General features: G+C 39.5%; 1 protein-coding gene across 3 annotated transcripts in view; it reads left to right on the forward strand.

The window, feature by feature from the left end:
* The window catches only part of LOC109042317 (uncharacterized), a 117,886-nt gene that overhangs the window by 64,758 nt on the left and 41,670 nt on the right, over nt 1-11,458 (forward strand). For all 3 annotated transcript variants that reach the window (XM_072304841.1, XM_019058989.2, XM_019058993.2), the window contains exons 3-4: nt 7,785-7,973; nt 9,026-9,161. In XM_072304841.1, the coding sequence (XP_072160942.1) occupies nt 7,925-7,973; nt 9,026-9,161 (185 nt within the window). In that variant the 5' untranslated portion in view covers nt 7,785-7,924. The remainder of the gene's footprint in view (nt 1-7,784; nt 7,974-9,025; nt 9,162-11,458) is intronic.

Below are 11,458 nucleotides of genomic sequence, written 5' to 3' on the forward strand. Positions count from 1 at the left end.
ACTAGCGAACGGTTAGTTTTACAACAAAACGATCGCAGATGCAAAAAGAGCGCAAAAAATCCGTAAAAGATTGATGGTTCGATTTTTTCTCAGCTCAAACTATCAACACGAGAAACAGCCCCAAACTTAAGAAAACCAAAGAAACTGCATTTTCCATGACTAATTAGCCTCCATCGAAATTTTGCCACATCACCAAAATCTAATAGATTGAAGTAACATTAGCACATGTACTGATTTGACGATTAGTCTGTTATATTATCGAGGGGAAAAAATTACATTCCTCCTTAAAGCACGTATTCGTCCTAGTACCAGGAACTCGATATCCATACCGACATTGACCTCTTGGCATTTTAATTGAGAGTGAGGGGCGAGGGAGTCGGTCTGCGGCGAAAGTTTGCCGATTCATGTGAGAAATGACCCACAAGACCATCCTTGCACGCAATCCTGCCGTGCTGAAGAAGAACACCGTTTGAACTTTAGACTGCTGCCAGATTTCCTTTGAGGGAATCGACTTTTCCGGAAATTTTGTTGGTAAAAATTTTCCAATCGTCCAGAGAATTTCATCCGCTTATCAGTCTGGAGTATATCAAAATATGGAACAAAAAGGTTCATAAAATTACTCGAAAATAAATATTTAATACAGGGAAATTTCGCAACCTCCGTATGGTGGATGTCGTTTTTTCTTAGTACGGCAGTAGCGGTAAAAACATCGCACACGAGAATATGACGTTAGAGATTTACTTTGGAAGTAGGTATCAGGGATGTATTCCTCTCAAGGTTACGCCTGAGTCCAAGAAACAGAACCCGCCCTTTTTCTTCGCTCTAAGGAAATTCCTTGATCCGCTGATGTTGCTAAATGTCTTCTGGCAAAACGTTTATTTCTGGGTAAAGTTATGAATAAATTCCTTTTAGGTTTTTGACGTAGTTGCATTGATTTTCTCCTAAAATTTTCTTCAAGAGGCACCCCATACAGTTTTTAATGTGAGGGAATTGACATCAAAATTTGTAGTTCGGAGTATAAATTAAATTCTATAGATAAGGAAAAACCTTAATCTGCTGATGTTGCAAAAAATCTCTTCGCAAAACGTTTATTTCTGGGTAAAGTTATGAATATATTCCTTGTAGGTTTTAAACTTGCTTCCATTTATTTTCTCCTAAAATTTTCTTCAAGAGGCACCCCATACAATCTTTAATGTGAAGGAATTGACAGCTCGGAGTAATATTAAATTTTACAGGAAGGAAAAACCTTAATCCGCTGATGTTGCAAACTTTCCTCTGGTGAAACGTTTATTTCTAAGTAAAGTTATGAATAAATTCCCTTGATTTATTTAGATACACTGGTTTAAATCAATGTGCCACGCGCAAGAGAAACAGATAACTGGGTATACATTTTACGGCTGAATTCGCGCGAAAATCATGCTGGGCACTTGAAAAAGGCTGAAATATGCTCTTAAGAAGCAATCTGCATAGTTTGTACCACGCTGGTAAAGAGTGAGAAAGAACTACCCAAAATTAACAAACCATTAACTAACTTATTCTAGAGTCCCTTTATCCTGAGAGTAAAGACAACCCCCCCTCCCCCTTTAAGGAGTCACAAACGAGAATACAGATTACACAAATGAAAAGTTTTTCGTAATCTTTGATCGGCCGATTCTCAAATTCCTTTCTCCGTTCCTTCTCTCACTCCGTTTGTTCCTTGCCGAACCCGTAATTCTCCGGTCCATTCCAGATTATAATCTTTGCAATTGGTAAAAATGTAATCTTTATTCTCGTTTGTGACACTTTAGAGACCTAAAATACGGGAACCAATCAGAAATGAATTCACATTGTCTTAACTCTCAGTATAAAGGGACTCTAACTTGTTCTATTGTATGATTTCATTTCAAGCGTTTGTTTCCTTTTTCTTTTTTCATTTTGCAAAAAAAAAACAAACAAAAAAACGTTGAATCAATTAAAATCTTACGCAAGGAGCGTTTATTACAGTTCGCGAGATTGTTTGTTAATTTAGGTTAGGTCTCCTCTCCAGGCCGACCTGACTGCTGGCCATCAAAGAAAATTGCCTGCATATGCTGTAAATTTGGAAAATCTCGTACAAACTACGCAAATTTCACGCTAAGGAGTGGATTTCAAACTTTTTTGGTGTGCCCAATGTGATTTGCGAGCGTATTTACCCTAAGAAAGTGTATATTCAGTTGGCTGTATTTCTTGCGTGCATCAGAGCCATTAGAAATCTACACGGTGAGTATGTCGATTGAATAATGCAGTTTTCGATGCGTGATTCTTTCCGAACTAAACAAGACATCTAACCCCTGATGACATGTGTTACGGCCTCTTTCATCGCACTTATTTCACTTCTTTTCCTCGTGGCTGCCACTCATGAAATATGAAAATAGACTCTTCGAACTTGACCTTAACCTGATTGAATATGCACAATCAATATTGTGATACACGCACATTCTTAGGGAAAATCAATATATTGTTGAATATATTTTCACTTTTTCCTGTTTTCTGGAAAGCAGAGAAGTCATTATGGGTTTGTAAGAGACTTTAACGCTGAGTTTAGGGCCGAAAATTACGCTTTGCAGTTTATAATTGCGCAAAATCACTACCTCATGAGTAAGGTGTGAATTCGCAATGCTCCGCTCTATGCTGCCAATGACGTGTCGTCCGACTTCGGGAGAAAATTTAAAGAACAAGGCCCGATTTTGTTTTCCCCGTCTCTGTTTGTTGCTAAAGTAGCCATTGAAGCATCACCACAAAACAACACTGGCGAAAAAAAAAACACATTGGTCTAGAGTCCAGACTCTTGAAAACATTGTAAGAAAAAGGAATCTTGATTCAATCAGATTTAAGCTTAAATCAAAAGGAAATCCGCTCAAATTAAGAGGCTTGGTTCTTGATTTAAGCTTAAATCTGATTGAATCAAGAGTATTTTTTCTTGTCGATGTTTTTAAGAGTCTGGACTCTAGATCCAATGTGTTTTTTTTCCCAGTGAAGGCAAACGGATCCAGCACAACATGGAAATAGACCGAGGGAAATGATGCGCGCTGATGACGGCGCAGAGATACAACTATTCGTACTTGATGGATGCCCGGGTTGCGTTTGCAAAATTGGAGGCGCTATGGCGATGCGTAAACTCGCACTGCTCCAATCTATGCTGCTAATGAGAGGTCGTTCAAATCCTTGAAAAACATTGAACAACCGAGGCCGAATTATGTATCTCCTGCAGTCCTCGGCCGTATTGACACTCACTTTCTTTTTTTATTTTAAGCGTGCCAGTAGGGCTCGCTTTTTGAAATCACTCGGATGTACCATAGTACAGCACACCGATCAACCAATGCTATTCAACGGGCCGTCCAAATATTTTTTTCCTCGGACCCGTTTTCTTGTCTTTGAACCATTATACTGTCAAGCCCTGATGGTCTCTTACCAAAAAACCGAATGAACTGCTAATTGGGAACCCTTGAGAACATTTTCCTGTCAAAACCGTATTATTTCATTTGACAAAAACCTCATAGAAGCTTTCTTACGCTCGGAGGACTCAACTCTAGAACCTTCTTTCCCGCCAAAACTGTTTAGCCAATGAGCGTCTTGCACTGCAAGTGCAATCTGTGATGAGCCTCGTGACTCTTTATACCATGTACTAACCGTGGCCCCTGCAGAAATCCACTCAAACCACTGCAGTTATCTCCCGATATAGCTTTGGGTGTCAGGTTTCGAGCAAGGCAATAAAAGACGGCGAGGAGAGGGTCGCCTCGTCGAACCTATTATCTTCCACGCCCGATTAACCATTCACCGTGACGCCAGGATCCACCAAATTTTCACAAAAATTGTTTTCCGTCTATTTAGCGAGTTTTTCCTTACTTTCCGTTAAAGTACAAATAAAAAGAGACCTCATTTGTAAAAATCGGCCGAATAGGAGAGAAGTTACAGTTCGAAATCCAAAGAGATTAACTCAACGCGATTTCGATGCACGGCAGTTCGCCCAAATCACGGTCGTGCGAAATGCCGCATATCAGCTTAAAATCAAGATAATTGGACGGAATCTTTAAAATCAATTTACATTCAACGTTCATGAATCAATATTTTCTCCCAAATTTAGCAAAAAGTACCAATTGATGCAAATAACAAAGACGTGAAAATAGTAGGTATGTGTCCAACATTTTAGTTATTCGGCACGCTTTTCCAACATATTCATGTTGGATTTTTCTGCTTGTTTTTATTTCAATTTGATGCCGGATTCTTTTTTTTAGGATGTTTTTCTAGATCTATATCTAAATCTCTTACGCGCTGGCACCATAACTCCCGTGGTAAAGATAGTCAGGCCAATTTGACCCAGCTCGGGATTTCTAGGGGTCGTTGTCAAACACCATTCCCTACACTCAATTTTTTTCTTTTTGTTTAATTTAATGTCTGCTTTTAATTTTACTATGGATCTTAAGCATAGAGTACATAGAATCGTAATGTAAATGGGAGAGCTGGCGCCATGTTCTGCTCGACGAGTTCCGAGCCCGGTGTGCGCCGAGTTCGGGTCACTTTTTCGATATATGTTCGATCCAAAATGGCGGTGTGGAATACGTGGTGATTCCTATCTTCTTTGTTTACATTGGATGACCGGGTACCCGTGTATCGCGAACAATCGATTATGTATCGAAAAAGTAACTCGGCGTCACACAGGAGTCTCGGAATTCGGGACCTGGAAAATGCTTAAAAGTGGCGCCAACTCACCCACTTACATTACGACTCTATGTACTCTATGATCTTAAGGTGATACATATTAGCCCCTTATAGCTCGCGGGCCACGTGTTTTTAGCAAGCCTCGGGTCGATTTGACCCACAGCCTCGGCATTTAAGGGTTGAAAATCTGATGAAAACACTTTAATTTATTTTTTATTGATCGAAAATGACAGGAGAAATAGAAAATTCATGATCATTTAATCGAAATACAAGCTTTTAGGTTACGTATGATGTATCCTCTGGTTAATTTTTAGGTGAATCATACTTTCACTCTAAACAAGGAAAATACATTTTGAAAAACATCCAAGAGTGACATGAGTTTGCCTATCCGAATGTCAAATGTACCTTCGGTGCTAAGTGCGAACAAAAACGCTGATGGAGTGTTTGCATTTTACAGGAATTTGCGATTTAAGTACAGCGAGTTTGTCACGTAAAATTGCATGAGGAAATATACGGCGGTGCCACTGATTTTTTTGCACAAACTTCCCAGCACAAAAAAGCCTTCAAAGTTGAAGCCGTAATGGAGGGGACCTCCTACGGTATCCTTAGGGTCTACATCTATTTCCAGTCCAACCCGGCCTCCATGCACAGATAGAAAGCAAATACATCAGCAGGGTTGCCGTTGCTGCAGTAGCGGGCCGATATATTGAACGTTTAAAGTAAAGTAACCCGATAAGACATCGAAATGCGATACATTGCATCGTTAAGATAGTGCTATTTCTCGTCAATACTTTGTCTTCCAGAGAAGAAACGTAACTCCATTCCAAGATTGTCAAATTGACTCCAACAAATAATTAATTTTACAAAAATATACCTGCGCAAATTAGGTCAAAATTCGTCTGATTCCTACATGAAATCCGAGAGATAATAATAGTGAAATTTTTTTAGAAACGCCCAGAATTCTCCTTGTTAGTATACAATTTGCGATGGGAAATTTGGCAACATTGAAATGGAGTTACGCTCTTTCGTGGGGGACACAACAAATAATCGGCCCACTGGCGCGGCGTTCCTACAAAGTTACAATCCTGCCAATGAATTTGCTCCCAATCTATGGATTGAAAAATGCATTACATCTTACGAAATTCCCATAGTAAGAATAGCCTGAACTTTTAGGGTTCTTTGAGCTTGGGAGTTGGGGCTGCGTCTCTCTTGGAGGGTTGTGCGAAAACCAGCGACACCATCGTATTTTTGCGAAATATCAAAAAGAAGAATTACTTAGATCAGAAATTCCTTTGGCATACAGGAGCTCCATTACTCAGCATTAAGATTATTTAATATTTTATATTCAATCTGACAACTGAGTAATGCCGAGGATAGGTCACTCAAATATTAAAGCAAACAATTTTCCTAGGAGCGGCTTGTGCTCCAGTTTAGCGAGACGTAGTTTATGGAGTGGCGTATCGGCATTTTTTGCGATGATTTCGCGTCGGTCTCCTTTTGCAAAGGAAGGAATTTCAGTTTTTGTGTTTCCAATTTTCATGAAATCCGAAATTAATGGAAAACGATGGAAAAATAAATTTCATGCCATAGCTAACACTTTCATAATTTAAATATACATCAAATTATAGGTGACCTTATCACGTTTCACTTGCGTTCACCTTGACCTTAGGTTTAATAAAACTCAGCTTTGACCCTGAAAGTGATAAAGGAGGACAATAACCTGCAATCTGCGGACTGACTATTGAAATTGATGGACAAAGCTATAGACAAACAAGGCATAGGGAGTTTGGAGCGATCCTATTGATTGAACTGGATGGCTCCTATGGACAAAGGAAGAAAATGATAGACTAACTGTCGGGTCTCTCGTGGGTTGCCATTAGTCAGTCTAGTGCACCAATAAGATCTCTTGATATCTCTTTTCTCTCCTTTGTCTATAACTTTGTCTATCAATCTTAATAATCGGCCCGCTGTAGGGGTTTTTTTGTGGCATAGCCAATGGTGGACTTAGGAAGAATTGGTCGTTTCCCTCACGGAAAAACGTAACTTCATTTCAAATGTTCAATGTTTCAAATGTTTCAATGTTGCCATATTTCCCCTCGCAAAATGCATATTAACTAGGAGAATCTTTGGCATTCCTGACTGAAAATTTCGCTGATTTTTCCTCAGTTTTCAAGCAAAAATCAGAAAATTTTTGAGAAAAATTGCACGGGTACAACGTTGTAAAATAAATAAATTGTTTGAGTCAATTTTGTAATATTGCACTGAAGTTACGTTCCTTCGTGCGGAAGACGACGCTGGGTTAAATTCAGTTAAATTGCACGCTAAACGTCACTGACTGTCTCAGCATTATGAAAATATGGCAACCTCAACTTGACGCTTCTGCTCAGCTTTAGCAAGCTGTACATTTTTTGAACAATACAGGGTGGGAAAAAAACAATGCTCGATTGAGTAGTCTGCTAAAGCCGTTGCAGTGGCCGATTTGACTCGCGTAGGATATTATTTTTTTGTGTCCGAGCAATTCAAATTCCCCGTGACCACTGTGCAATGTAATCGTTAATATCTTAGCCAGAAGTTGATTTCAGTAGTTTTCTAGGCTCGAATCGTGTTCTGTGTGAAATTATGGTGAAAAAGCTTGTAGCAGGGTGCCTACATTTATACCTTGTTGAATGGTCCATTCAATCTTAAAAAGAGAACATAGAGAACTTTCCTAACTTTTCTCGGAAAAAATGAGGCAACGTTGGAATGCGCACACGGCGTCAAAACATCACATGGGCCTTTTAAGCCCCAGTATTCGATGCAGCGAATATTCTAACGCGAGTTCGAGTAATCGCGCTGAACATAGTGTGGCCGGTGTTAAACGCGCATTAGCGCCTGCAAGACTGCATGAATACTTCACGCACTGCGCCAAACAGTGCGGTCGGCCTGGCGCGCATATTAGCGCCTACAAGACTGCATGAATACTTCTCGCATTGCGCGCCCAGCACGGAGCGGGCTTTAATCGTTGTGATTTCTCAGATCGGAGGGAGATGAGGTCCAGATATAGTCGTTTTCGCGTGGAGTGACTTGAGTTCTAAATTGATGAGACCATATTTTTCGTTGTGTTGCAGGTGACGCCCGGGAAGTGTCAACTTCCTCATTCTTCTATCTCTCTTCGTCTTGACAATAAGTTCTGCAAGAAAATGGTGTGACATGTCGGATGCCTACTCAAAACATGATGCCTTTTGGTTAATGATTGGCCATTTCTATTATGGTATTGTGGGCTACGCTGCTGATATTACATGGCGCTAGTTTGGCTGGTGAGTTATTCACAATTTTTTTTAAATTATTATTTTCAATATGCCCGGACAGGCCCAAAGAAGGCAATCGGACAATGTGTTGACTTGTACTTCAACCGATCCATGAAAAAAAATGAGAGGGGTTAAGTCCCAACTTGGATAATTTAATAATTTAATTTAATTCCTTCCAATTAATTGTGATAGTATCCCAATTAATTGTTGTAGTACCCCAATAAATTTAGATTACGAACCCAAATGTTGCGCTGCTACCAAAATTAATTGGAATGCCCATATCATCTTACAAATTGGGGTAGTGTCTCAATTTGAGAGAATAACACTTTTTCTCCGTGTCATTTTCCTCACATTTTAGGTGCGGAATTTTCTAAAATATGAACATTATCTTTCTTAAAAAAGTAATTTAACTATATTTCCTAATGATTTTGAGTTTCTAATACCATTTTGACGGTGATACCCACGAACCACTTATCTTGGTCTGCGACGTCGCAGACTGCCTGTCATACTTTATTTTTTAAATGGGAAACCACGCAATGTTATTTCTTAAAAACTTCCTTAATTTTTCTTCTCTTTGCAAAGCAAATTCTGAGAAAATTTCAAGGAATGATGCAAATTTATTCTCCTTCAAAAAATAAAACAGGAGCGGAAATTTTCCGCCGTATATTAAATAAGTTTATCCATTAAGTTTTACCGCACTGATACTTTTCTGCCGTGTTAAGAAGGAATGCTGTATGAACATTCGAGAGTTGCCAAATTTCCCCGGATAAAACATCTATTTTTGAAGAAAGTTATACGTACTTTTCCTTACAATTTTCCGATATTTTAGATTAAAATGGGAACAAAATTGTGTGAAAAATCGGGAGAAAAATGTTCAGAAATTTCTCAGTAAATTCGTCGTTTATTAAAGGCAATATGGCAACGCATGGGGGCTTATACGGCGTTTTTCCTCAGCACGGCAGTTTTGCTTCCAGATTGAAACAGGAGTCTGATCTGAAACTGAATCCCAAACGAGAGGAAATTCAAAAATATTATCTTTTTATGATGAAATAATGTTTCAGGTTCTATGCCAGCCTCAGGAGCTCCGGAAAACGTAACAATTGTGTTCCTCAGCCCCACTTCCGTCCGTATCTCTTGGACCATCACACTGGACAAAGTCGACAAGTATGACGTCACGTACAAACCAACCGACGCCAGGTCAGTGATATTTCTGTCAAAATCAGCAAAAACTCGGGAGGATAAGCATGCCAAAATTTCGTTCCACTGCACGGATTTTTCTATTAACTACCTTAAACCATCAAAGAGCAGTGATCCCAAGCCTACATACGGATAAATCTGTGCCGTGCGGATCTTCCCTGTGCATCGCGTTTCGCATAAAGACCAAAAGTTTATGGGGAAAACGCTTCCCTATCTTAACAGTGGGCTGATTATTGAAATTGATAGACAGGCCGATAGACTAAGAAGACATCAGGAATATGGAGCGATCCTATCGGTTGGAATTCGTGGTTTCTATAGACTAAGGGAGAAATTGATGGACTAACTGTGGGGCCTCTCTTGGGTTGCCTTAAGTTAGACTACTACCTGCCTCCTTTGTCCATTGCAACCACCCGCTTCCACCAACAGGATCCCTTTACATCTCTCATGTCTGATCTCATTTTCGTTCACATTTTCTCATTTCGTCACTGAACATTCTTCTTCTAAAAATATGTAACACAAGCAAATAAAGCTTAACTGCTGATCTCAATTGGGCATCATTCTTCAATGAGGAGCTACAATGTTTATCTCTGAGCACAGGGAAAGTATAAACAAATCGAACCAATTTTTTTTCAGCATGGTTACTAATTGCAAAATGCAGCCAACCGATATCAGTTGAATGTCCACTGATGCCAGCAAGTCTTGTGATAATAATAGTATATCTCCACTCGTTTTTTGCAAATTTATATGAGTAGAGATCCAGCCCAGCAGAGCAGACGTTAGCACCTTATCGTCACATCAATCAATCAATCAAAATAAGAAAAAAAAACTCCTATTCAGAAATTGTATTAGTATTCAGAATTAGAAATTGTATTGATATAAATGGGTAAAATATCTATTGATGTACGTAGACCAAAAACGAGCACGCCTTCTTACCTTTTTAGCGGGGAACTTAGAATACAATTTTAGCGTCCGTGTCAGAGTTAATTAATCATGCAAAGAATACGCAATGAAAATTGGGAAATGTTTAAACTGTGTAGTTAAGGTACATGTTTCCATATTATCGTCATCCATGAGCATAAAAGATCTCTCGCATGTTCGCTGTCATTATGTGAATGGGTCGAAGCATATGGGTGCCGATAATCTACGAACGAATTTAATTTCCTGTTTATCTCCAGTTCAATCGAGGCACGTGCCAACAGAAACCGGTCGATATGACCGATGAAATTCAGCATTTTCACCTCTAATTTCATGTGAACTTAGGTGAAGGTATGAAATAAATGAACCCAAGATGCGTGACTTCCTGTTGCGATAAAAGGGGCTTTTGGAGGTTGGAAAATGATGCCGTGAAAACCATAGCTTGAGTAATTGTGTCTCTTTTTCCTTGTCCTGTACAAATTGCACCCCAGTTTCAATATTACATGTGAGTTTCCCCTTCAACACCCGAATCTACCACCCACATTACTAGAATTGGAGATGACCCACCAAATCTGTCGTTTGCATTAGCACGGACCTTAGAGATAAACATATCGACGGTGTAAGTCGGCAATCACATAACTCAGTTTGCGACGTCGCAGACTTCCTGTCATACTTTATTTTTTTAACGGAAAACTACTCAACGGCAATTCTTTAAAACTGCCGTGATTTTTCCTCTCTGTGCGAAGAAAATCCTGCAAAAACTTCAAGGAACGATGTCATTTTGTTCTCTTTTAAAAAAATAACAGGGAGGCGGAGATTTTCAGACACCGCAAACGAGTTATGTGATTGCAGACTTTCACTGTCGATATAAATGTTTGAAGTCGAAAACTTCGTATCTCACATTGCATCTTTTGTAAGTTTCCGCTTTTTTAATTATTTGCAAAGAACACTGACCAAGCGTTCGTATCGAAATTTTTTGTGAATTTTCCTCGATTCTTCTGTCAAATTCGCTCAAAATTGTAAATCAAGAAGCATTATCATGTGGGATGTGGTCGGCTCTTGCTCCCTCACTTATGAACATTGGGTCGGAATTGGAATTTCCAAGAAAAAGAAGAAAAAAAAGCAAATCGGGACGGTCCGGCAAGGGTCACATCTTCACTCTTAATTGAAAAAAATGCCATATTCGATAAAATCGACTTAAATACGGTACTTCCAAGCGTTTGCATAAGTTCGCGGCGCAGGGTGAGGGCGGGTGAGGGCGGCACGAGAAATTCCTCGAAAGAAAGTGTGCCGTGGAGGAGTGGGTGCAGTCTGCCCCGACATCGGCTTGCTGCATAATTAGAGTTTCCAGGCAACAGAATTTTCTATAAATAATGAATGAA

This window comes from Bemisia tabaci, chromosome 10 (genome assembly GCF_918797505.1).
Source record: "Bemisia tabaci chromosome 10, PGI_BMITA_v3".
Taxonomy (NCBI): Eukaryota; Metazoa; Arthropoda; class Insecta; order Hemiptera; family Aleyrodidae; genus Bemisia; species Bemisia tabaci.